Genomic DNA, 25697 nt, shown 5'->3' on the forward strand with positions numbered 1-25697 from the left:
CCTAGATACTAGAGCGTATGGAGCCGCACTAAGTGCGGAAGAGGGGCAGCCAAATCAAGCCTAACCCAACGCCAGTGTGACGATATCCGATAGATGACCGATTGTAGGCGCGGGCCCTTAGCAAATATCGTGGAGAGTGCAACAACGCCTCCCTTGTCCGTCAGTCAACCGCCTTGACATTCACCTACACACACACACACACACACATACACACATATATACAGATATTCAAGATGCGCAATCCACTCATCAGACTCGAATGCGGTATGTACAATCACGTGAATGACTGTTGCTATCATCAATTGATCAAGAATGCAGGTGTCAACAGCTACGACTGGGGTGCGCTGCCCCCCACGCTTCTCATTTTATACCGACTCGGCGGGATGCTGAAGAGACCCAGGCAAAATCGGCAAGACCTCTGCGGCTGCCAAGTTCCATGCTGCCACGGCTTCAGACTTCTCCATTCAGGAAGAGAAGCCTTATGCTGAGGTAGAACGCACCAACAACTGCAATTGGCGGTGTGCCGTCTGGCTGACTTGTATACCTAGCTATGGATGGGAACACACCCCTCGCTCCCTTCCAAGGACCTCGAAACCAAGCGCACGCTTCTCGACCTCGTGCAGGAAAACCAGGCACTGCTTTCGACCGACATTGCTGAGCGCTATGAGAACAAACTACCCTTCTTGTTCAAGGTCCTATCCATCAACAAGGCCTTGAGCATCCAGGCGCACCCAAACAAGAAGCTTGCTGAGCAGCTCCACGCAAAGGACCCCAAGAACTACCCAGGTCAGATAATCCAACACAAGGCTAGAAAGAGACCAGGCTAATGCATCGGGTAGATGACAATCACAAGCCCGAAATGACCATTGCGGTCACCCCCTTTGATGGTCTCTGCGGTTTCCGCCCCCTCGCTGAGATAACCCACTTCCTCCAAACCGTTCCGTCCTTCCGCAAGCTTGTCGGCGAAGAAGAAGCAAAAAAGTTTGAAGAAACTGTCAAGGGCAAGGAGACTTCAGATCAGGAGGAGGACCAGCAAGCCAACAAAAAGGCCCTGCAATCCGCCTTCACCAAAGTCATGAACACCTCCCAAGACGACCTGGCCTCTGCCAGCGAAGAGCTCATCAAAGCCGCCAAATCAGAAGGCGCATCCTTCGCTGGCAACGGCGGCCCCTCCAACGACGGCCAAGAACTCGCCGACCTCGTCGTCCGCCTCAACTCGCAGTTCCCCGGCGACATTGGCCTCTTTGTCCAATTCTTTCTCAACTACGTCAAGCTCGAGGTTGGCGAGGCCATGTTCCTCAAGGCCGACGACATCCACGCCTACCTTTCCGGCGACATCATCGAGTGCATGGCCTCGTCGGACAATGTGGTACGCGCCGGCTTCACGCCCAAGTTCAAGGACGTGGACACTCTCACGAACATGTTGACGTATAGCTACGCGCCCATTAGCGAGCAGAAGATGGAGCCCAAGGACTATCCCCACGTCAGACTCAACGCCCCAGCCTACAGCTCCAACTCGTCTGTCCAACTGTACGACCCGCCCATTCCAGAGTTTGCGGTTGTGCGCACCGCGCTCCATCGTTTGGATGCAAAGGCCACCTTTGATCCCATCAATGGGCCGAGCATTATCCTTTGCACAAAGGGCAAGGGCACGATTAGTGTGGGACCCAAGGAGGAGAGCATCCAGGAGGGCTATGTGTTCTTCGTCGGGGCTACGGCCGAGGTGGTGATTAAGAGTGAGACGGATGCTGAGGATGGGGATGGCCTGGTTACGTTCAAGGCTTTTTGCGAACTCGAGGATCAATAGGCAGGCGTTGTGATGGGGTTGTTGGGGATTATGACTTATGACGTGTACGCACAGGATACATTGAAAGAGCAATGAACATGAACAGTTTTATCGTGAGCGGAGTAAAATCTGATCATAACATGTCTAGTCTACTTTTTTCATAAATCTTGGGTATCATACTCACCACTTCACACAGTCCATGCACGCCTTGTAGCTTTCTCTCTCTTTCTCTCTCTCTCTCTCTCTCTCTCTCTCTCTTTCTCTCTCTCTCTCTCTTTCTCTCTCTCTCTCTCTCTTGCACAAAAGTCTTCACTCCGGCAAACTCCTCATGACCCCCTCAAACGCCACAAGCGCCATTGCATTCGCAGGAAACGCTCTCAAAAAGCATGGCGCAAACCCCCTCCAAAACGCCCTATACCCACCCTCCCTCCAGACAGCCTCCGCCGCACTCCTCCACGTTGGAAAGCGCTTGTTTGCGCCCAAGCCATCCGTCATGATGCGCTGCTTGACCACATCAACAGGGTAGCTAGTAATCCAAAAGACCTGGGCGCTCAAACCGCCGGCCCAAAAGTTGACTGCGGGGGCGGAAAGGGTAGTGTGGGATTGCAGGGCCGTGGTGAAGAGGTCGTAGCTGCCCCACCAGAAGCAGAAGAAGGTGCGGAAGAGCAGGGTAGCGGATAGACCGGTGTAGACGCCGCGGAGGCCGTGGGCGCGGTGGATGCTGGTGAGGCAGTGGATGGGGCCGGTGTAGAGGCGGGAGGATTTGGAGGCTGAGTATTGGATTTGGAGGCGTGCTTTGATGTGCTCGATTGGGGCGGCGAGGAGGGATACCGTCCAGCCGGCTAGGGTGCCGGCGAGGGCGTGGCCGTAGATGGGGAGTTTTTTGTTTTGCTGGTGGGAGGCGGAGGGGTTGAAGATGTGGTCGTTGAGGAGGCGGCGGTATACGTTTAGGGAGCCTAGCATGCTGTGGGTGTTTCTGTTAGATTTCTGATTCCTGTTCGGTTTGCGATTGGAGGGAGGGAGGGTTTGGGGTTGGTGTTGAAGTAGAGGTGTATTGCGTACATTGAGTCCATGAACATCCATCCTACAAGGGGCGGTGTAGCGCCTTTGTAGAGACCTGCAAAGCCTTCTTTGCGTAGAGTCTGGAGAAGACAATCTACTGGGCCGCGGAATTGGGATTTGCTGGTTGTTTGAAGTCGGACTTTGACTGTGTCGAAGGGGTGACCGACTGTTGTTCTCGCGATTAGGTCAAGTTGAGGAGGCTTTCAAGGCTATCCTACCTGAAAGCTTCGCGATACCGGAGAAGACACCAGCTACGAAGCCTCGATAGTGTTTGGGCGACTTTTGCGAGTCCTTCTCGGGCTGCATGAAGCGCGTTGCAGCAGGCTTATCGCCCGTCTTCATGATTGTCGTAGCCATTGTCGGGCGGTGGTTCTACTGGTCGACGATATCGGAATCATGCCTACCTAGCCTTTCCCTCACCGAAAACAAGATGGATCTGGCTGGGTAAGACTTTAGACAAAAACAACACAAGGAGAAGAGAGAAGATGGGTGATCAACGTTGCATCGATTAGGTACAGTCCAACCATGCCTCAGCTGCGAGCGGTAAAGAAAGCCTTACCACGCTGGGTCGGAGAAGGGCAAGCGTCCGCGGGTGAGAAGCTGAATGATGACGATCTTGACAGGGACGCGAGATCGGAATTCGATCGGGACTCGGAACCATTTTCTCCGCGCATTCGATGGGTGGCAAGCCTTGCCTTTACAGCGGGGTCTAGATTGGTCGCGACATCAAAAAAAATGGCCTGAATGCGAATGGTCAAGTACAGTAGAGTAGCTTAGTGTTCCACTTTGCGCCCCCCCTCCCATGACAAACAGCCGGAAGGATGTCTTGTGCGATGAATAACGATGGCGTCTTCTCTGCTCCTGCTTCCTGCGTTGGTCGCTTCGTTACTCTCGGGAAATTTCACACTTTGGGTTTGACTGAAGAAGACGAGCGTTGACCCAAGATATGGCGATATCAGCTTCTACAGATGCGCCCGCGGTGCAGTCAAAGAAAGGTACGTATCTGTAGAGAATTCCGCACACGCAGGGCCATGCTGCGTTCAAGTACCTCTCTACCAGTATACATCCTAACGAAGACGACGTGCGCAAACAGTCTGGACAACCCTCATCACAAACACAGCCTACCTAACCGGCCTCCTCACCCTCGACTACTCGCTCAAGAAACATGGGTCCAAATACCCGCTCGTAGCCCTCTATACCGACACCTTCCCCGCCGACGGCCACGCTGCCCTCGACGAGCGCGGCATCCCCAAACAACATGTCAAATACCTGCTGCCCAAGGTGCAAAAGGACTTTACCGACGACCCGCGATTCTACGACTGCTGGAGCAAATTGACGCCTTTTTCACTGGAAGAGTACGATCGCGTGGTGCAGCTGGACAGCGACATGCTGGTCCTGAAGAACATGGACGAGCTCATGGAGATGGAACTCGATGCGCTGAGCGAGGCTGGGAAAGGCAGCCGAGTATTTGCAGCGAGTCATGCGTGTGTGTGTAATCCGCTGAAGAAGCCGCATTATCCCGCGGATTGGTACGTGGTCTTGTATTTTGTGGGCTAGTCTGTTGGAAAGAAGGCTCGGATCGGTACTGACGAGGACATGCTGTTAGGATCCCGGAGAATTGCGCATTCACATCTCAGCATGACCATTGCGCGCTCGCACAAAAGCAAGGCGCACCCTCGTCCGCTGGCCTGGGCATGCCCAACGGTGGCTTGCAAGTCGTCATTCCTTCCCTGGCCGTCTACAATCTTATCCTGGAGCAATTGTCCAACGAGACCGCTGGCTCTTACGACTTTGCAGACCAGTCGTTGCTGGGAGATTTATTCAGTGGGCGATGGGTTGCGCTACCGTATATTTACAATGCGCTGAAGACGATGCGGGTAGAGGGTGTGCATGATAAGATTTGGGTGGATGACAAGGTCAAGAATGTACATTACATTCTGAGTCCGAAGCCGTGGGAGGAGGCGCCGGGAAAATGCAGTCAAGAGGTGCATGAGTGGTGGTGGGTTGTCAATCTGGAGAGGCTGGAGAAGGAGAGGGGAGAGGGGATCAAGGATGGGTTCTGATGTACATGGACTGTCTCATAGCCTTTCCAAGGTTGTACTATACTGGGCACTGGTAATTCAGACTATACATGGTAGATTAGTAAGACGTGCGTTCTCTCTGTAGTTGTCAGGGTACGTGGCAAATCTTGGAACTGGGATTTCCGTCGCGTTGATTCTTGGGCACGTCTAGAGATGGATATACTACCACGCAGATCAACCAGGGATTGCCCATTTGTTCTTCTCTTCGAAATGTAGTAGTATTCCAAACGATCTATTACGTCACGAGGTCTTTCCACGAATCAAAAAAAGAGAATGCTGTTAGCCGTCCTGTGTACCCAGTCATCAGCAGTACTTGGACGCAGTACCCACTCGGACTGCCGGCCCCAGAGAAGGATGATTGAGTGCATGAGATGCTGAAACATTCCATGGAAACATCTGGAGAAGCGCCGTCTCAGGGCGAGCATCGGTCCACACTGCAAGACTTGAAAGGCAAGAAAAAAAACAAGAAGAACGAAATGGAAACCGCCGATGGCCAGTTTGTCGGAGAGGCGCGAAGCATAGGAAGGGGTGTAGGGGCGGTGGTATCTACACAGTACATGCGGTACCTGTGTGCACAGTACGTGTAGGTACCTGCATACTTGGCCTTTTTCTGCTCCATTGCGGGACTCGTTGCACACTGCAGCGCGTTCACCGTGCCGGTGGGAAAAAAAGGACAAGGGGTCAAGGGTAGGTACATGAACTCCTGCAGCCAGTGTGTGTGTGCATGTACAGAGTAGAGTACCTAGTGAGTACTCTATGCAACGGCCATGAAGTGGCTGCATGTGCCCTGGAACCTCATCTTATAGGCATAGCCACTTTGCAGAGTGGAGTACGGTAAGGGGAGAGAAGAGGAGGACCGCCCTCTGCGCACCCCCACGCACCACCCTTTTCCAGCGCGACATGTGTTGTCGGCGTGTCTGCTGCATGTCTTGTGTGTAGCTGCCGGTATCAGTGGGCTCCCATGCATGGAGGGGGGCCGCTTAGGCTGTCGGTTGTGTTGTCGGTTGCTTGTTGTCTGTCTGTCTGACTGTCTGTCTGTCTGCAATGTGGACACGGGATCTTCCTCAGTTGGCCTAGGTGCCCTGCCGATCTGCAGCGTGCCTGCCGAGTTTCACCCTGAGCCTTGGGCCGAAGACCAAGTCCCCGTACTCCTCATCTCACAGGCAGCGGAAGAAAAAAGTGTCCCTCTACCACTTTGGGCCCTCCACTCTCTCTCTCTCTCTCTCTCTGTCTCTGTCTGTCTCTCTCTCTCTCTCTCTCTCTCTCTCTGTCTCTCTCTCTCTCTCTCTCTCTCTCTCCACATCCAACATCCACAACCCAGTTCCTACGCCTCTCCTGCGCCTCTCCGCATTCCACTCCCTTGTCCACCCACCGCGCCGCTGATTTTACACGTACGCGCCTCCTGTTTCAAACCCTCAAGGCCCTCCACGGCTGCCGCTCCCGTCGGCCCAACCATCATATCGCGTCTATCAACAAACGACGTCGCCTATCAGCATCCACCACTCAGCACCCACCAACAGCACCACCACCACCACCACCCACTCACCCTCGTCCAACACTCGGTCAACGACGAGTAGTCGCCTTGAACGACCTCGGTCCATATTCGCAGCCAAACAGACATCATGGGCGCCAGCATCTCCAAGATGATGGCCAAGATCTTCGGAGCCAAGGAGATGCGATTGTTGATGCTGGGCTTGGACGCGGCAGGGAAGACGAGTATGCAATATCCCGCTCTCCTATGAACTCTTGTCTCCTCTCTCCCTCTCCCTCTCTCTCTCTTTTCATTTCCCATGCTGGTTCCATGACCACGGACCTGCAGCTAACGCATTGCGCACAGCTATCCTCTACAAGCTCAAACTCGACCAGGACGTCACCACAATCCCCACCGTAGGCTTCAACGTCGAATCTGTCACGTACAAGAACACCAAATTCAACGTCTGGGATGTCGGCGGCCAGGACAAGATCCGTCCGCTATGGAGACATTACTTCTCTGGTATGTTGGGGCGCGATCGCACGGTTCCTGGTATGCAAGTGAGCAAGCGTGCTTTCTGCACAAGGCTCCCAATGCTACCGGATGCCTTTCCATTGCGTACACCCTTTGGCCATGGACGTACTGACTCAGTGCTACAGGAACCCAAGGCCTCATCTTCGTCATCGACTCCAACGACCGCGACCGTATCGACGAGGCACGTACAGAGCTCACAAGGATCATCCAGGACAGGGAAATGAAGGATGCGCTATTGCTGGTATTTGCGAACAAGCAGGATCTCCAAGGAGGTATGTGAACCCTTCGAAGCGCCACTTTGGCATGCCACTGCATGGACGAGGCTGACACAGCCACTAGCCATGCGGCCGAAAGAAGTATCCGACCGCCTGCAACTCGATAAGATTGCAAAGGACCACGTGTGGAAAGTTGAACCTAGTTGTGCAACCACAGGAGAGGGTATCTTTGAGGGATTGGTACGCCGCCGCTCCCTTCTCTGCACGCTTCCATGGCACTAACACCCCATCCAGGCATGGCTCTCCAACAATGTCAAGCTTCCCGCCGGCGCCAAGTAAATCACACGCAGCCTTCACACGCAGCTCCCTCCTCACTACTCCTCCGATTTTCCTCTACGACTTGCATGCACTACTCACTCTGGCTTCCTGCATATACCCGGTTTTCTCCTCGCTGTCTAATGCCCTTATACCTTACTATAATCTTCTTAATATCGGCTCTCCAAGCTTACATTTGTCGGTTTCTTGTCTGCTTTGCATGCACGTCCTGTTGTCTCCCGTGGACTGAGATATCTCCACCCCCCTCTTCTCATCAGATTGACGGTCGTGCTGTTGTTGTTCATGTTGTTGTACCATTGACCTGTATCTTTTGTACGGAACGGGACGGGATCGGAGATTGTTTCATACGTGATTGTTCATAGCGGGTGGTGGTGGCGTGGGGGTTTGGGATGGGTCTTTTCATTTTCTTTTGGTGGTGGTGGGAGATAGATGACGAATATGCGTATATCTGATGTTCTTGACTCGTTTTATGCTCGTTATTGTGGGATGTCGTTTGTTGTCTAGGTTGGGCGCGAAGGTTGCACAGCCGATTGTGTGCTGTACTAACTGGAATGGATATTGACACCCAGCAGGGATCGTACTTCCCGCAGGTCCTTCTACACAGGAAAGCGGTATGTTGCCAGATTGGGTAATTCCTTCTCACTACCTCAGCGCGCTACTTGTACCAGTTTCCGAGACCTGATATCGACAAGTCTTTGTTTACCGTGCAACGTCCCACCAACATACTCTCGTTAGGATATCGTTCAACTCGTTTCGAACAACTGCCTCCAACATTCACGTCTGATATTTATGCGCCGCTGCTCCAAGTGGATATAGTATTGATAGCTGTCTGCTTCGCCAACATTACATATTCCCTTGATAAGGGATTTCGGTCACTGTAAGTGCATTTGACTAGACGGTATGGAAGGCTGATGCTGATGCTAATACTACTACTTAAGACTGTCTAGCACAAAGTATCACTCATCGCAATAACTAATCAAAGCAAAACACCATTCTTCAGGTGAAAACATGTCTGGAAAGCCACGCCGCCGTGGTGGTGCATTCGGAAATGGAAATGGTACAGCACGTGGCAGCCAGAGTGCAGGTGCTTCTACTGGATCTGGGTCTAGTAGGTTTGACACTGCTGTGTCCCTCGGAATGTACTGATTCTTATGTTCAGGCGAAGCTCCCCCGGATCTATCCCGACTCTCACTAGGCCCATCCAACATTCCCACTGCCGTCGATGGCAGTTGGCTTCAAATGGCTCCGCCCGTTACTCCACCTGCTCGCAGGCCGGTCCCCGGAGACCTCGTCGATCCCAAAATGTTCAGCAAGTTGCTCGAGGACATTCGTAAATACGCAAAGACCGCAGAATTTCCGCTCCGGAAGATGTTCCACACCACAAGGGCCTCTGTTTACACCAATCACTTTGCCCTGAAGCTTGACCCCAAATTGCCATTATATCAATACGAGATCAAAGGAATGCCGACTAATATGGGAAAGCGGAAAAAGAAGGCTCTTGTTGATGCATTGATTAACAAGACCGGTTTCTTGAGGAGCCATCAAGCTGAGTTTGTGACGGACTTTCGTTCACTCATCATCTCCTGGGTGCAGTTCCCCGAAGAGACACTGGACCCCACTCCTGTCCATTACAGAGATGACAGAGAGGATGAAGAAGCCATCGTTCTTGAGCTCGCCTACAATGGGGTTGTGGATACGCAACTGCCCAGAGAGTATAGTGAGGGCAAGGCTGAACCCACAGAAGTGAGTCACATTTAGTCCTGCTGTTGGGGTTCATACCTGTAGCAGGGATCCTAGACTACAAAGTCGGCACGAGGCCTTGCTTGGGAAGCAGTTACAAACCTAGCTGGGCTAACACGAATCAGCGTACACGCAAGGCACTCACGGTTATTGAGTGTGCCCTCAATTTAGTCATTTCGAAGGCTATGAATCACAGAGACTCCTTCTCTTTGAGAGCAAACAAGATCTTTGTGACTAGTGGTCACTCACCTCTCGGATCGTCTTTGTGCGCAATGCGCGGCTACTTCTATTCCATCAGGCCCGGCATGGGCCAGATCCTTCTCAATCTCAATGCTTGCACGAGCGCCTTCTACAATCCCATCCTCGTTAGCCAATTCGTGTCGGACAGAAAAACTTTCAAAAATGAGGCTGCCGGCTTTGCGGCTTTGCGGGGTGTGAGGGTCCAATTGATATATGATCCAAAGCACAGTGGAAAACAGCCAAGATCCAATGCCTCCACTATTGCAGCTCGGATCAAGACGATCATAGCAGAAGGCGGTCCCTGTGATGAGCAAGGCTTCACCCTGAAAGAGGGTGGTAAAATGACGATAAAGGATCATTTCGAGAAGAGTAAGTCATCTTGTGTCTTCTAGTGTGCATATCAGGCCGGTTACCTTCTCTAGCGAAATAGAGCCTATGTGCTGACATTATTAGCCTACAAAATGCGCCTACAGTTTCCAAAGTCGAGTGCGGTCAACTGTGGTACAAGAGAAAATGCAATGTGGTACCCTCCCGAGGTGCTGCAGATCTTACCATACCAGCTGTTGAAAGGCAGGCTCCCGGAGGCGCTTTTGAGCGACATGATTGAGGTTGCCTGCCATCACCCAGCAGATGGCCGCGCACTGATCGAGCATGAGGGTCTCGTTTTGATGGGTTGCCACAATGGAAAAGGCTTCGCACCATTTGTGAGTCTGCATCTCTCACTGATACAATTCTGATAACCGCGTGATGATTAGCTGGTACTGACTGGGAATAGCGTGCATGTCCGCCCATCTTGATTGATCCTCGTATGCTCAAAGTTCCTGCCGCTGAGCTCCCAATCCCAACGGTCACGTATGGTGGAGCGGCATCGAAAAATCGAGCGGCAGTCAAGGACGGCAAGTGGAACCTCGCCGGCCGCACTTTTCTACAACAAGGCTCTATCAAACTCAAGTTGTTCATCATCTTTTCCCCCGAAGGTGGTCCGCTTCCAGGTGATTCCTTGAAGTTGTTTACCGAAGGGTTTGTTGAGAATGCCCGCATCTACGGCATGACATCGCACACAGTGGTTGGTGGTAAAACAAGTCGAGTCTTTACAAGTTTGGAGATTGCGGAGGAAGTGTTCAATGAAGCCAAGAGCAAAGGCGCCAACTTCGTTCTGCTGGTCCTGAGCAAGAAGAATACCGTCGCATATTCGATACTCAAGGATCTCGCCGATCGAAAATATGCTCTGCAGTCGCAGTGTGCAGTCTACAAATTGGACAAATTCGGGCTTCCGTTTGGAGACCAACAATGGGGCAACTTGATGATGAAGGTTAATTTGAAGGCCGGCGGGACCAACCATACTAATGCGGATGTCTCGAAAGTCCTGGCGAACACGTTGATTCTCGGAGCGTAAGTTTTGAAAGGGTACTGAACGAGTGTATGCTGAAGCAATGTCACAGAGACGTCACGCATCCCGGACCGGGAGCGCTGCTAGGGACGCCCTCTATCGCAGCCATTGTCGGTTCAGTAGACCAGCACGGCGGGAAATTTCTTGGCTCCATGCGACTTCAGCCCCGGGATTCTGCGTGTGAAGACATCAAAGATGTGAAGGGCATGGTGTCGGAGCGCATTCGGGCATGGTTCATCCACTTCAAGAAACTTCCTGCAAACATATTGTACTATCGGGACGGTGTCTCTGACTCGGTATGTGACGCCGTTCTGTCGAAATACATCGCACTGATCATATGTAGCAATACGCCCAGGTCAGAGATGGCGAGTTGCCACAGATTCGCGCAGCTTTCAAGGAAGCCGCCAAAACATGCAATGTGATGAACAACAAGTTCAAATTGACAGCCGTGGTGGTCGCGAAGAGACACCATGTGCGCTTTATGCCGGGCACCGACGATCCAAACTATGCAAAGCTGGACCCCCGGAAGGAGGCGAACGGAAATTGCAAACCGGGTACGCTCGTCGACACGGTGGTCACCTCACCCTACTTTAGCGATTTCTACCTTCAGTCCCACGATGGTATCAAGGGTACCGCGATACCGGCACACTACTTCCAGTTGGTGAACGAGATGGGCCTCAAGGACACTGATTTGCAAGAGCTGGCAAGTGATTGCGCTACACTTGCAGGCTTCCCCGGGCCTATCATTACTTTCAAAGACAACACAGTTAACGTAGAATCCAGACCTACAAGCTCTGCTACACCTATGTCCGCGCCACGAGAGCAGTGTCTTACGCTCCACCCGCATACTACGCTGACCGACTCTGCGAGCGTGGCCGGTACATCTCCCACCCACCCCACCTAATCACAATCCACCGTATACTAACATCCACACAGTATATACCTCCGCGACTTCCTCACACCCGACCCCCAATCCACACTCAAGCAGGCACACTCGCAAAAACAAGACGAGGTCAAGAAGGCGCTACAGGCTGCCCGCGAGGCCAGGTACAAGCACCTGCGTACAGAAGTCACCGAAGGCAAGAAAACATGGCTGCGCAAGTCTGCGGCGGAAAAGGAGCAGGAGCAAAGGGATGAGAGACGTGTGGAGGATGTGGTTAGGGCGTGGACGTTTGAGCAGGCGACTCCGGTGTTTTATAGCGCGGAGGTGGCGAAGAATCCGTGGGTGGAGTGGGTGGGGCAGACTATGTTTTGGATGTGAGGGAGTGTGAGGTGGGGTTGGGTGGTATGGGAATGGGGGTAGGTGGTATAGCGGACCGGAGGGGGGGGGGGGATAAGGTGGGAAGTTTGGGGGGGTTTGGGGAATGTTGTGGGATGAGAGGTACACTCATGTTCTTACTCTCAAGTTGAAGTAGACATATGTACTCAAGATGCACATGGGTCTTTGCTGTTAATTCAGTTCCATACAAACAACATTTGCAATCTCGCACTGCACGATTTCCACCCCAAACCCTACGCAATCAGAAAACCCAAGACTCTTGTATGAAACAATGCAAGACATCTACCATGCCCAGGCATCCACCGTCAGAGGAACCAGCGCCTTCTCGCTCTCCAGTTCCACCGCGTATTTCTCACCGCCTAATCCCCACACCCACTCATTCCACCAAAATTCTCTCGGGCCAAATCGCAACGGGGTTGTGAATTCCCAATACTCGGGAGACCAGCCCGCAGACTCCCAGTCCAGGAACCCGGTACTGTGGCCGTTGAGAACCATGATGTTGTGATGTTTGACATCGCCGTGAGTGAAGACAATGGAGTGCTGCACCTTTTGCAATCGCCCGGCGACCTCCACCGTCTCTTTGAACTTTTGCTCGGTGACGAGGCGGTGGCCGGAGAGGGAATCAAAAAGGTGATTGTTGAATTCAGCCTCGGTTTCACATGGTCCGACTGCGTGATTGGGGATGCGCACGCTCCTGACTGCCGTACCCGACACTGAGCAGATCCGGTCTTTGCCTACTATGTGATGCCATTTCCGCATCACCTGTAGCATGCACTGGGGTTCTGCAAAGATGCGCTCGCGCTCGTCGTCGGTCATTCGCTCATGCGATTTAGGCTCGCGCAAATCCTCTCCCGGTTTGCGGGTCATGAGGATTGACACCGGTGCATGCGGTGTGTCGGCATGCTCGGCGTAGAAGACAATCTTTGGCACCGGAAAGCCCGTAGCCCGCGCTATCAAGGTGGCTGTTACTTCTTCGAGCCGTGTGCCGTCTGACCATTTCAACACCAGTCCAAAGGGAAGCGCGGCGATCTGATTGTTAAAGGGGATGCTGCACCAGCGGCAGTAGTGTCTCGAGAAGGAACGGAGGTACTTGTGAAGGAATCCAAGAGCCTGGCGAATACTTGGAGGGAGAAGGCGCGGCGTTGGTGGAATGGATGATGCTAGATTGACAGAGCCAAGGACTTGATGTGGCCAGGTAATTAAAGGTTGGGAGGAGGATTTTGGGTAGGAGGGAGTGGAGCCAGGACATTGTGTTTTGTACAAAGGGTAAGAACTGCTTTTAGTAAGTCTGGTGGTTTGTTTGTTCGTTAGAGGATTGCGTGTGTATCTCTATGGTGGAGATTAGATGCGTAAACTGTGTGAAATCGAGTACCGGTACGTCCTTGGTACCGGTAAAAGAGCCGCAGGTCCGCGTTTGTAACTAGAATGTGTGTAAAACCATTGGAAGAAAGGCTAGATCAGGATTATACGGATTACAAGGCTTTGTTCTCATGAGTGGTAGTGTGGCAGTATCAAGTCGTTTGCGTGGCGGTGAGAAGCTGCCGTACCGTTACAAGAGTATGGTCCATTAGAGAAGCATACCGGGGTAAGGTGACGCTACTTTGCCCCTTGGCTACAGTAGGTAGGTATGACTCTAGCGCATACCGGTAAGCTGCTATGGCTGGCCAAGAAACATAGGCCACGTCGCTACCGGTAATACTAAACAGACGAGTACCACTCCAGACGCTCAGAAGCCAGAAGTGTCTTATGGTTTACCGATATAAGCAGTGTATAATCAATTAAGTGATCTCACAATTCCGTGTGGTTCGCTTTCCATTGTGGGTTTGTTAGCTATCGTCTTTGAAGCATGTGCCTGTAGCATAGCAGTTGTGCCTGTAGAATAGCAGTTGTAGACCTTTAGACGTTACTTGTGACGAATTGACCGCACGGAAGTCGTTGACGATAGTATGTTATCATTTGGATTGTTGGACAAACTAACTCCTATCCTTGCAAGAATGTAGGCACAGTGGTCCGCATCTAGCGATCAGGCTTGCAAGGTAAGAATATTGATGAATGTTCGAAGAGCATAACGGGTGTGACACGTTGCCATGCCAGCATGGTACCTAGTGTAGATTCCAGTACCTAGTACTCAATGCATAGTTACCACACAATGTACGAGATGCACAGCATCAGCCGAGTCTATGTTCACCCGACTCATGGATACGACCCATGACCAGCCACTCTTCGGCCTCTTACATACACATGTGCCATATTCCTATCATCTCCCGTAAGTACAAATTTTTCAAAAGCCGTTCGCAACGAGTCATCCTCCTCCCTCGGCGTCATAGCCGACTTCAGCCCTGAAGTCGTCGACACCCAAACCGCGTCAAAGTCTTTGCCGGTTTCAAAGTTCCCAATCTGGTCGTCAAGACACATTACTCTAGCGCCGCCCATTGTAGCCAGGTAAAAAGTCTCTTCGAGAGAGAGAGCCTTTTCTTTTCCTTGCGATAGCACTTCTTGTGCATTAGAGGCAATCATGGCTTGTCGGATGACGGCGAGCATTTGGGAGGCCCAGCCGCCGCCACTGTCCGTTCCAAGACCGACCTTGAGCCCACGACTCAGAAAGTCTCGTATTGGTGCTACCATGAATCCACCTCCAACTGTCATGTTGGCGATTGGGCAATGTGCTACACCGCAACCAAGCGTTTTGATCCTCTCTTTCTCGTAATCCGACATGATGGTGCAATGTGCGAGAACGCTGCGTTGGTTTAAAAGGCCAAAGCTCTCGTATAGGTCAGCCTCGCTTCCTTTGAATTCGGGAAACAAGGCCCTCGTAGCATCAATTTCCTGCTGCGCTTCGTTGAAATGCGTTTGCATTGCCAGTGTCTCGTCCTGCTTCAAGAGGTCGCCCAATCCCCGCAGCAACTCTTCGGAACAAGAGATGGCAAACCGTGGCGTCACAATGGGATGAACGAGTGCTCCAGCATCATTTGTAGATTGCTTTGGCAGACTACGAACATGTTTTATACACTCCTCTGTCTCGCGGAGTGATGTTTCAGCGTCAGTCTCACGAATGTAATCAGGCGCGTTGCGGTCCATATTGCATTTCCCAATAAAAGCACGCTGGCCTTTGCGATGACATATATCAGCCAAGATACGAGTGGCGTCAGCATGCCGCGAACTGAAGTAAGAAGCCGTCGTGATACCATGGCGTAAGAAGTCCTCAACCGTGTCTTCGTAAATCCGAGCAGCATACGCATTGTCGGCGTAGCGCGCCTCTACTGGAAAAGTGACTTGGTCCAGCCAGTCCAGAATGTGCAAGCCCTGTCCACGACCACGCATTGGCCATTGGGGCGCATGATTGTGCGTGTCGACGAACCCTGGAATGAGGAAGTCTCCGACTGGGAGACGGTGGATTCTGGCATCGGGGGGGATGGCATCCTGGGAAACATGGTTGCTAGACTCATAAAATGCAGATATGCGGCCGTTGGAAATGATGAGAGTTGCGTCGTTGAGTATCTCCAGGTTCGATGGATCTTTGCAGTGAATGGCGGCGCCCTGAAATACGAGCGTTGATGTCATGATGGTACTGCTGTAGGATAAGGGGTTTCTTATGTCCCAGATAAGAGACGGTTTTTGAACAGGCTCAGAGTCAGGTTGTGTGAGCCGGCTAACCCCTTGAACGACTTTGTGAAGTATACCTAATGATCTCTCGCATCTCCCTCGATTATAAGATATAAGGTTACATGCGCTATGCCACGGCTAGTTAGTCTGAGACTCGGGCGACTTCGGGTGAGCTTTATCGCTGCTGCCTGCGTGGTGGCATGTCATATGACCATGGGTTTAGCGTCGGGCGACTTGGGCTTTACTCTAAGTGGTTAGAATATCCCTATAGGTTTAAGTCTACGTTATAGCGGCAAATTTTTATAGTTATATAAACTAGCCTATAGTTAAGTATAAATTAGAGTAATTTAAGTAAGTAAACGTAGTTTTTATTACTATCTTTTTTAAATATATTCTAAACCTATTCTTAATAATATACAGGCGTTCCTAAATACTATACTAGAGTTTAGTATAGTAGTACTAGATAACGTATCTAAACTAGATAGTAATATTAGAGATAAATTTAGGTAACTATATAAAGTGCTAAAGAAGGATAGTAGTAGTAGCGTTAAGGAAGTAAGTAAAAGTAAATAGAATAAGTTTAGAATAGGTTAGTAACACGTTATAGGGGTATAATATATACCTTACTTATAGTAATAGTTAAGGACTACTACTTATACTAGCAATTATTAAGTATATAGCTATTCTCCTAGTATACCCTTAATTATATAGCTAAGGGTATAGGTATATAATACTAGTTTAGCAATATAAAGATAGCTCTTACCTAATAAGAGAAGAGGTGCTTATGTAGGCTATATAGGTAACACGTTAAGAACACGTTCTTAAATTATTCTAATTCTAGTAGGTATAATACTCCTACTAGTCTGTCTATCTTAACAGGCCTATAACTTTACTATTCTTTAATAGCTAGCTAGCAAGCTAGTATAAATACTAATACTCTAGGGTAAAAGCGTGTAAGTATCTTAAGAATATATTATAAATATATTCTTATTATATTATTAATAATATATTATATAATTAGATCTAAACCTTAAAAAGTATAGTACCTAAGAAAATTCTAGAAAGAGAACTATAAATAAGAAGCTATTATTATAGCCTTATTAAGCGCTTCTCTTTAAGGATTTATAAGGACTACTAGGTATCTTATTATCCTATAATAAGGACTATAGTAAATTAGGTAGGGAGCAAAACTTAAATATATTTAAAATATATTAATAATAAGTTAGTAAATTATAGAACAGGCTTAACTATATATTAGCTATTAGAACTATAGCCTAATATCTACTACTAGGAAAAAATATTATTTTAGTTAGGTACTACTAGAGGTAGACTCTACATATCTATAAGGTCTTCTAACTAGGGAGATATTAAATCTTTCTAGTAGTCCTGCTTTATATTCTGTAGTTAAGCTATAGTTAAGCTAGATAAAGAAGTATAGTAGGTATATTATAACCTATTCCTAATATATTCCTAATATATTCTAGGCGTTAATTATCTATAAGGGTAAGGATCTCTATTTAAAATCCTATATAAAGTTACCTTCTAAGTAATTATACTAATAGATATAGTAGTAATACCTTTTTTTACTATTATTTCTTTTAGTATATATATATATATACCTCCTCCTCCCTTAACACTATCTAATAGTAATATTAAGGAAGTAGTAAAGGTATTGTAGCCTATGCTTACTCTATAGCTTATATAATATAAGTTGTTTACAACCTATTATAAATATATTCCTAACTTATTATAGCCTAGTTCCTAAACTTAACCTAGCTCTAAACCTATCTCTAACTTAAAGGTTTCTATTCTATTAAAGAAATATATATTAGCTTTATAAATAAAGATAAAATCTTACGTATTATAAAGCGTAAAAAGCTTCTATAGTTCCTATTTAAGAGTAGCCTTAGAGGAGTATACTATAAGTAGAGGATAAAGTATTAGGATCCTAAAACTATATATAGTATAAGAGAATAGGTTTAGAATATATTACTAATACGTTACTACAGGCGTATATATAGCAAATCTTTATATTAAGCTTAGGTAACTTAATTATTTGCCTTTTTAAAGAGTAGGTATTAATTCTATTAGATTAAGATATATTCTAGATAGATATGTTATATAAGAGGTTATATAGGGTATAGGTAGAGATTCTAATAGTAATCTTCTACCTATAGGAAAAGAAGTGTACGTATTAAGAATAGGTTTATAATATATTTCTAATATATTATAGTTATTACACTTAGCTAAATTATTATAGATAAGGATATAACTAAGATATATTAAGTTGCTATTACTAACTTCTTTTAGAAGTATAAAGCACTTATAAAAAGACAAGTGTTATAGAGGTATATTTACTTATAGGGATTCTATAGGACTACTATTAATATATATAACAAGTAGATAATAGGTAAGTTTTATGGCGCACTATAATATATTTGTAACGTGTTTCTAACTTGTTTCTAGGACTTAGGCGCTATCTCTAGTTAATTAATCCCTATAAGCGTAACTAGCGCTAGTAACTTTAATCTTATATAAGATTTTGTTAAGTATATTTATAAAGAAGTATTTATAAAGTATATAAAAGAGAGCTAGATAATACTACCTCTTTATATCTAAGTGAATTACTATAGGTATTAATAGTAGAGGAATACTTTTAGCTTACTAACCTCCTCTTACGTAAGTAAATATATTCTAAACCTATTCTAAACATGTTCCTAACTTGTTCTTATATAATTAGAACACAAACCCTCTAAAGATACCTAAAACTAGGCAATCTATAAGAAAAACCTAGTAATTGCTACTAGGATTGTGCAATGCTATAGTAAAATATTAAAAGAGGTATAGGAAAAACTAGAATCTTATTTAAATATAGCTAAGCAAGTAGGCTAGAAAGGATATAAAACTAGTAAGTATATAAGTATTCTTAAGGCTACTTAGAAGTAAGTTTATAACCTATTCTTAACCTATTAGAATTATATAAGTAATATTATATAGTACACACTAGATAGATCTATAGGATATAAAAGAGTTTAAAGCCTAGAGTAAGTTTAGAATACACTATAACTATAGAACTCCTAATAGGCTTAAGTAAAGGTACCTTAAAAAGCTTTAAAGGGGAGAAAGTAAGTCTTACGCTAGTGTTATATATATTTGCTAATTAAAATATATTTAGAATATATTTAGAACACGTCTTATAATAATAATAACACTCTAGATAATAATAAAGTAAGTCTTGCTATATCTAACTTAACTAGATATATCTTAGTCTTAATAAGAAATAAAAGAGCACGCTTAAAAGCCTAAAGCTAGAGGGCAAGTAGTAGAGCGGTATTAGAAAGAAGTTTACTAGCCCCTTTTCTATCTTCTCTACTACTAGGCTCTTCTCCTCTACTAATAGTAACCTAAAGGTATGCTTTACAAAATATATTTATAATATGTTCCTAACTTATTATTAGTCTATAACTATAAACTTTATAATAAAAGGCTCTTCTTAGTAATTAGGCTCTAAAGGAGAGAAAAGAAAAGCTAGAGGTAGATAAGGAAGAACTTGTATAGAAAAAGGCACTATTTAAATTATAAAAGGCATAGTTTAAACTTAAGAAAGAGATAGCTACTTTTTATATAAGGTAGGGTTAGTCTATAAATATAGTAACTAGTTCCTAACTAGTTCTTAATATATTCTAGTCTATTATATAAGTATATATAAGTAGATAAATATATATTCTTTCTTCTTCTCTTTCTTCTTCTTTCTTCTTATACTCTATAAGAACTTTTTATATTTAAGAGTTTAATACTATTTTACTATCTATCTTTCCTAATATTATTAGATATAACTAGTTAATATAGTCTATAAAGATCTTTTAAAGTTAGTATATAATAGAATATATTAAGAACACGTTATAAACTTATTCTAACACTAAGTAGGATTTATACTAGTAATATATTAAGCTTAAGTTACTTCTATCTAATACTAGGGTATTCTCTCCTATAATATCCTACCTAAATAATAGGTGTATAGTATTTCCTAGCGAGCTTTTCTACTAGGCTATTTAGGCTAGATTAGGGGTATAGAAACTTTATAGAGTATATATATATATAAGTTAGAACACGTTTATAATATATTAATAACTATTTTAGTGTTGCTTCTCTAATAGAGGCAATCTTATTTACTACCTTAAGAGGTATTATCCTAAGGTTTAAATAGCCCTAGTAAACTATAGTAGAACTATAATATAAGGTATTATAGAAGCAAGGATCTTTTATAGGAGCTTAATAGTAAATACTTAAGAATATATTCTAAACACGTTAATAATACGTTCTCTGCTAGTAGAGTAGACTATACTAAGTGCCTCCTTTAAGGTTTAAGAACCCTCTAAGATAGCTAGTCTATAATAAGAAGTAGTAGCTAGAGTAGAGGCTAAAAAGGAAGTAGAGAGTAAAGAAGAGAAGTAAATAGTTGCTCCCCTTTATACTATAAATAATATTTAGCAAAAGTAGTAAAAAGAAGATATAAGTCTAGTCTCTTAAAATATATTTAGAATATATTAATAATATATTATAGCTAGACACCTATAAATACTAGATTCTTCTTTAATCTAAGGGACTACTAGAGCTTTATAATACCTATAAAAGTTAAAAGAAAAAGTTATATACTATTAAAGGACCCTATAAAAGTAAATAGTACTTTACTTTTAGTAGATAGAAAAAAAAAGAAAAGAGTAGAGAGTTTATTTTAGTAATTACTACTACTCCTTTAGATTATATACTATTATATATTATTTATTAGAACTTATTCTTAATATATTCTTAATATATTCCTACTTGTTACTATTATTATCTCCCTCCCCCTCTCTAGTATCTTCTCTATCCTCCCTATCCTCCCTAGGCTCTATAAAAGTATACTATAAGTAGAACTAGGTAGTATTCTAGCAGGAATTAGTAAGGTCTATACTAGTATTAAAGTAATAGTCTTAAAATATATTAGGAATAGGTTAATAATATATTATAAATAACTTACTATAGCTAGGATAATTATAAGTATAGATAGTATAAGGAATCTAATAACCTTAAATCCTTAGTAGGGTAGATATAGTAATAAAGTTAAGCTATAATAAGTTAGTAACGTGTTTTTAATAGGTTCTTATAGGCTATACCTTATTACTATTATAGCTACTATAAGTCTTCTTCTAAATTATATTTAGGAGGGTATTAGTATTTATAGGGGGGCCTATAATAGCTACTAGCTAGGCTTAGAGAACTTCTATAAAATATATTAGTAATAAGTTTTAAATATATTCTAAATAACTTATAGTAAGAAGTATTCTAGTAATTATATATAACCTTTATATAGAAGTCTATATATATTAGTATAATAAGTTAAGAATAGGTTAATAATATATTTACTCTTTACCTTATAGACCTTTATTATAGAGGGCTAGCTAGTCTTCTTAACTTTACTAACCTTATAGTAGGCTATATTAAGCCTATAATCTTTTTTAGTATAGGTATATAGAGTGCCCCTAGTACCTAGAATAGCCTAAGAATATTAGAACCTATTTAGAACACGTTTAGAACCTATTCTTACTCTATATAAGGTACCCTTATTATTAATCTTAGTATAGTAGTAGTGCTCTCTACTCTCTATCTTAACTACCCTATTAGGGCTAACTATAGGCTATACCCTAATATTATCTAGGATATAGCTAAGGGCAAGGTACTATTAATAGTGCTTCTATAACCTATTAAGAACACGTTCTAAATATGTTTTAATCTACTTATATAGGATAAGAGGGATATATTAGTAATAGGTATAGTAGTAGTAGCTTATAGTATTACTAGTATAGAATATATTTAGAATAGGTTTAGAATATATTATAAAATCTTATAGCATAATATTTAGTTAACCTTGCTTAGCTAGCTAGTAGAGCTTGGCACGGCCTAACCCCATGCTAAATACGAGTTCACGCAGCGCTAATTCCATGGTCATATGAACTGCGCCCTCGCTGCTTAGCATCTCCACATTCTCCACCACCACCTTGGGCAGCTTGAAATCCAGCCTTAATCTTAGCCATACAGATTAAATCACACGTCTGGGAAGTATAGCCACGGCCGGCTGCGAATCTCTGGCATTGCCATGTCCCAGGATCGATTCACTGCAATCAGGACGACACAGCGTGTTCCGCGTAGTTGCACTTCTTGCACCTCGCGCAAAGTAAGATGTGACAAATCCATTCCATGCGGCACATGCGTCCGTCGCGGACATCCTGAGACTTGTGTTCGTGAGATGGTAATCTTCAGGGGGGAAATGACGACGTATCGAGACGCTTCACCAGTGCCAACATACCAGGATTTGAAAAGCGAAAATGAGCAATTACGGCATGAAAAGGCACAGAATTTACAACTTCAGTCAGGGCTACCAAGATCAGAAAATCCTAATGGGGTGGCGCATCGTGTCTTCAGCCAGCCGCCACGAATGCAATGGATCGACCAAGATGTAGATGGGCTTGAGCAAAGGCTGTGGGATAGGCTAGCTTCCGATCTTCCAGCGTCGAGATCAGTCGTGTCAAGCTGGGGCGATATAGTCCTACCAAGCCAGTCATGCAGCGAACGGCTCCTTGATTACGATGAAAGATGGAATTCCTGGGTTCATTACGCGCTCGAATATCCACAGTTCCGGCATGAGTGTAATGACTTTACGTCAACGATGGCAAATGGAGCCACCCTTGATCAGGCTGACCCATTCTGGATGGCTGTCTATTTCAGTGTGCTTAGTGTATTACAATATTCCTCGCCAATTTAAGGTATAAGCTGATGGTTCGGTTCTATAGGCAGCACTCCTAATGATGGACGATGACGAAGCAGAAGAGTTGACTCTCCAAGAGCGTGGGTGAGCCTTTTGCGAGTCTCAACATCTGTAAACGCAAGCTGAACCCCCTAACAGCATTCGGACACCAGATGCTAAGTCAGATATGGTATGACGCTGCCATCTTTTGTCTTCACCGTGCCGACTTCATGAGAGTTCCTCACATACGATCCGTCCAAGCAATTGCTGTCCTTGGTATATGTTTCAACAACTTTGGAAATTCAAATCTAGGGCAGCATATGTGGAGTTGTGCACTGCGAATCGCCCAGAGAATACATCTCGATACGCCATATTCTCACCTGGCGGCAAAAAACTTGAGCAAAGAGGCACAACACCGCCTCTGGTGGACCCTAGTCATCTGTGAATGGTAAGATGAACGTATACCTTCTTTTGTTTTGCCTCTGATTGATCTTTCCTCTCATAAGCCTCAACTCATGATTATTGCAGGTTAAGCCTCCCCTATCACCCGCCTGCGTTTGACGAAGTAGACTTTGACGTACCTTATCCTACGGCTCCATCGCCTTCAACGTCAGACGTCACGATATCTCATCAAGACCATCCGGTGCACTACCACATCTTCATGGCCAGAACAGCAACAGTTTGGCACCGCTTCCTCCGAGCCGTTCGAATAGGCCTCGACACGCTCGAAGAAACAATTCGAGTCATCAGGGCTACCGATGAGGAGCTCGCAGGTATCATCGACACTCTACCCCTCCATCTTCAACCAGATATGGATGTAGGAAACGAAGAAGAGCACGCCCGTCATTCTACGAAGGCGGCATCATGGGTCACTTGGCAGCGTTTTGATCTAACGCTAGTTCTCTTACATCTCCGCGTTCGGGTAAACCGGGCTCTGCAAGATCAATGGCTGTCCAATTCAAACCAACAGCGACCAGATTGGGCGAGAACAATCACTGTGAGATCTTCCGTGAGCATCATCTGGATCAACAACAATTGGAGTCTGCCGTCTTCAATGAGAAAGCAGTGGTAAGCCCTCCCTTCTAGCAGTGTATCGATGCACCCAGGAAACCACTTGAAAGTGCTAAATTTTCATAGGGCACTTTCATACCAAATATTCACAGCAGCCCTTGTTCTTCTTCGCGAAATTCAGGATAGGGAAGCTGGTCATGACGAGGGGTACTGTGAAATCGTTCATACCGCCATCGAATTGCTCGACCAGGTCAAGTCGAGGAATGCACTGGCGCATCACGCTTCAACAATTCTTCAAGAAAGACTTACCAGCTTGGAGAAGTCTTGACATTACTTTTGAAATTTTGAACCTTGTCATCTATTCTGTGTCAGGTCACCCAATGCTCAGACTATCATTATAACAACTCGAATCCAAACGCCCTTCGAGCATCATTGCTCAAGCCATCAAAGCCCACGTAGCCTTTCAACTTCCTCTCGTCCAAGTCAGTTTCCCCATCTATGGCATAATCGGGTGGGGCTCGACCCTCCAGTGTGGCAGCCAGCTGCCTCCTGATATAGTCCTTATTGATCGGCGTGGTGGGGCATGCTCCAATGAAGGCGACAGATGCATTGACCTTACCCAAGTGTTCCGTGTCAACTGCATGGCAGACCTAAGATATCGCAGCCAGTCAGCCTAAAACAGCGGAAAGAAGTCGATACCCCAAAAAAGAACTTACATCACAATGCCACCACACGGTATCACCGGGCCTCACTTTGGGCATGTGAACCAAGCATTCCTCCAATCTGAGATGCGGATGCGAAACTCGACTTAGCCGCTGACTCTGTGTCTTGAACGTCCCGGGGAACCAGCCAGTCTCCTCGTCCAACGTCCAAGTCTCCGGGTCCATCACATCAGCATGCTTATCCTTTGGAGGCTGGAAAAAAGGTCGCAGAAGCATGTATGCAATCACATACTTCAAATTCGGGTAGATCATGATAGTTCCCTCGCGTGGTGCAGTGGGAGTCAACGCCGTCCAGCCTTGAAACGTGCGCAGAACGGTCGAGTGTGCCATGGCCTTGTACAGCTCCTGGTCGGCGTCTTTTCGCAGCCCAATGTCGAATGCATCGTGAGCCTCTGGTCTACCGCGGAAGATGTTGTCGTAGACTTTGCGATATGCGGGATCGGCCCAGCGGCAGAAGCTACCGGCATCGATGTGCGGTCCCAGTCCTAGGAACGGTTGACCTGGTGCCCGATCGCGAAGACCGTCGAGGTAGGCTAGAGGTTCGGGTGAGGTGTGCTCCGCGGCGTTGTAGCCGTGCCAGAGCTCGTTTAGCTTGCGTTGGAGCATGAGGTGGTTGGGGTTTGAACGGATTTTGATTTGGGTGGGTGAATTGTATAGAATCAACATGCTGGGACTTTCCTTGGGCCAGGCCTGGATAGAGGCCTTGTTGTCGGCGACATATTTGGTCATGTCTTGATACAGCGTGTCTGTCTCGGTCTCTGGGATCGTGGCCCGACAGATGAAGGCGCCGATACGCTGTATCTCGGCCTTTTGGCTGCTGGTGAAGCCTTTGGAGATTACTTCGGCTGTGTCGAAGATGGGAATGATCTCGTTTCCCTTTTCCAATATCTCGTTGGTGACCACTTGAAGCTCCCGACACACTTTGATCCAGCTTTGACGCAGTGTTTCGGCTCCGTATTCTGCAATCAGACTCTTCTTTATCGAGAGGAAATCAGGGTCTTTTGTACTCTCAGCGTCCTGAGCAGTGAATTCGGGCCATGCAGGCCACTCTCGTGTAGTCGCAGGCATAGTTTGAGGAGGAATGCTTGCCGGTATGACGTTCAGTAATAGGGGAATGAGAAGGCTAGGTACCGGGAACTATCCACGTTTCTTGTAGCAGTACCGGTAGCGTCTTGGAAAAGGAAGATGCAATCATATGAAGTCTTTCATTCAAGGAAAAAGGGCAAAGTCACAAACCCCCCTGTTCAACGAGTGAACATGTCATCTGAGCCCCCAACACGCACTTACTCCACACCCGCGAAAATCATGGGGAAGTAATCTACACCCAAGTGGGTCCACTCGGTCGAGCTCGGGCGAGTCTCTCTGCCCAAGCTCCCAGTTCGGGAAGTCTTAGCCCGCGCCATCCCCCAACGATCCCATCTCTGACTACTAGTTTGTGAGCCA

General features: G+C 46.2%; 13 protein-coding genes across 13 annotated transcripts; 9 read left to right on the forward strand and 4 right to left on the reverse strand.

Moving 5' to 3' along the window:
• The first annotated feature begins 139 nt into the window (after positions 1-139).
• Positions 140-2049, forward strand: PMI1 (Mannose-6-phosphate isomerase). The gene is made up of 5 exons (XM_003842121.2): positions 140-264; positions 319-339; positions 401-489; positions 549-786; positions 840-2049. The coding sequence occupies exons 1-5, from the start codon at positions 234-236 to the stop codon at positions 1805-1807; spliced, it is 1347 nt and encodes a 448-aa protein (XP_003842169.1). The 5' UTR covers positions 140-233; the 3' UTR covers positions 1808-2049.
• A 46-nt stretch (positions 2050-2095) lies between these two features.
• On the reverse strand, positions 2096-3441 carry IAQ61_007689 (uncharacterized protein; the record flags this gene model as incomplete). The annotated part of the gene is made up of 3 exons (XM_003842120.2): positions 3067-3441; positions 2849-3014; positions 2096-2750 (listed from the first exon to the last, which is right to left on the reverse strand). Exons 1-3 carry the CDS (start codon positions 3203-3205, stop codon positions 2096-2098), a joined length of 960 nt encoding a protein of 319 aa, XP_003842168.2. The 5' UTR covers positions 3206-3441.
• Positions 3442-3515: 74 nt separating this feature from the next.
• On the forward strand, positions 3516-4911 carry IAQ61_007690 (uncharacterized protein; the record flags this gene model as incomplete). Its single annotated transcript, XM_003842118.2, has 3 exons — positions 3516-3843; positions 3942-4377; positions 4455-4911. The coding sequence occupies exons 1-3, from the start codon at positions 3795-3797 to the stop codon at positions 4909-4911; spliced, it is 942 nt and encodes a 313-aa protein (XP_003842166.1). The 5' UTR covers positions 3516-3794.
• Positions 4912-5315: 404 nt separating this feature from the next.
• Positions 5316-5516, forward strand: IAQ61_007691 (uncharacterized protein; the record flags this gene model as incomplete). The annotated part of the gene is made up of 1 exon (XM_066097687.1): positions 5316-5516. One exon carries the CDS (start codon positions 5316-5318, stop codon positions 5514-5516), a length of 201 nt encoding a protein of 66 aa, XP_065952184.1.
• Positions 5517-6192: 676 nt separating this feature from the next.
• ARF6 (ADP-ribosylation factor, Arf Arf6) lies at positions 6193-7488 on the forward strand (the record flags this gene model as incomplete). Its single annotated transcript, XM_066097688.1, has 5 exons — positions 6193-6645; positions 6767-6922; positions 7060-7206; positions 7274-7389; positions 7444-7488. The coding sequence occupies exons 1-5, from the start codon at positions 6552-6554 to the stop codon at positions 7486-7488; spliced, it is 558 nt and encodes a 185-aa protein (XP_065952185.1). The 5' UTR covers positions 6193-6551.
• Positions 7489-8493: 1005 nt separating this feature from the next.
• On the forward strand, positions 8494-9243 carry IAQ61_007693 (uncharacterized protein; the record flags this gene model as incomplete). The annotated part of the gene is made up of 2 exons (XM_066097689.1): positions 8494-8593; positions 8681-9243. 2 exons carry the CDS (start codon positions 8494-8496, stop codon positions 9241-9243), a joined length of 663 nt encoding a protein of 220 aa, XP_065952186.1.
• Positions 9244-9410: 167 nt separating this feature from the next.
• On the forward strand, positions 9411-9857 carry IAQ61_007694 (uncharacterized protein; the record flags this gene model as incomplete). The annotated part of the gene is made up of 1 exon (XM_066097690.1): positions 9411-9857. One exon carries the CDS (start codon positions 9411-9413, stop codon positions 9855-9857), a length of 447 nt encoding a protein of 148 aa, XP_065952187.1.
• A 416-nt stretch (positions 9858-10273) lies between these two features.
• Positions 10274-10861, forward strand: IAQ61_007695 (uncharacterized protein; the record flags this gene model as incomplete). Its single annotated transcript, XM_066097691.1, has 1 exon — positions 10274-10861. One exon carries the CDS (start codon positions 10274-10276, stop codon positions 10859-10861), a length of 588 nt encoding a protein of 195 aa, XP_065952188.1.
• A 26-nt stretch (positions 10862-10887) lies between these two features.
• IAQ61_007696 (uncharacterized protein) lies at positions 10888-11759 on the forward strand (the record flags this gene model as incomplete). The annotated part of the gene is made up of 2 exons (XM_066097692.1): positions 10888-11151; positions 11226-11759. The coding sequence occupies 2 exons, from the start codon at positions 10888-10890 to the stop codon at positions 11757-11759; spliced, it is 798 nt and encodes a 265-aa protein (XP_065952189.1).
• Positions 11760-12280: 521 nt separating this feature from the next.
• On the reverse strand, positions 12281-13626 carry IAQ61_007697 (uncharacterized protein; the record flags this gene model as incomplete). Its single annotated transcript, XM_066097693.1, has 3 exons — positions 12281-12302; positions 12421-13461; positions 13604-13626. The coding sequence occupies 3 exons, from the start codon at positions 13624-13626 to the stop codon at positions 12281-12283; spliced, it is 1086 nt and encodes a 361-aa protein (XP_065952190.1).
• A 701-nt stretch (positions 13627-14327) lies between these two features.
• IAQ61_007698 (uncharacterized protein) lies at positions 14328-15695 on the reverse strand (the record flags this gene model as incomplete). The annotated part of the gene is made up of 1 exon (XM_003842114.1): positions 14328-15695. The coding sequence occupies one exon, from the start codon at positions 15693-15695 to the stop codon at positions 14328-14330; it is 1368 nt and encodes a 455-aa protein (XP_003842162.1).
• Positions 15696-22443: 6748 nt separating this feature from the next.
• IAQ61_007699 (uncharacterized protein) lies at positions 22444-23860 on the forward strand (the record flags this gene model as incomplete). The annotated part of the gene is made up of 5 exons (XM_003842113.2): positions 22444-22512; positions 22568-22622; positions 22681-22969; positions 23050-23589; positions 23659-23860. 5 exons carry the CDS (start codon positions 22444-22446, stop codon positions 23858-23860), a joined length of 1155 nt encoding a protein of 384 aa, XP_003842161.2.
• Positions 23861-23927: 67 nt separating this feature from the next.
• Positions 23928-25322, reverse strand: IAQ61_007700 (uncharacterized protein; the record flags this gene model as incomplete). Its single annotated transcript, XM_003842112.1, has 2 exons — positions 23928-24182; positions 24249-25322. The coding sequence occupies 2 exons, from the start codon at positions 25320-25322 to the stop codon at positions 23928-23930; spliced, it is 1329 nt and encodes a 442-aa protein (XP_003842160.1).
• Between the last annotated feature and the right edge of the window lie 375 nt (positions 25323-25697).

Source organism: Plenodomus lingam, assembly GCF_022343315.1.
Source record: "Plenodomus lingam strain CAN1 chromosome Unknown contig_3, whole genome shotgun sequence".
Lineage (NCBI taxonomy): Eukaryota > Fungi > Ascomycota > Dothideomycetes > Pleosporales > Leptosphaeriaceae > Plenodomus > Plenodomus lingam.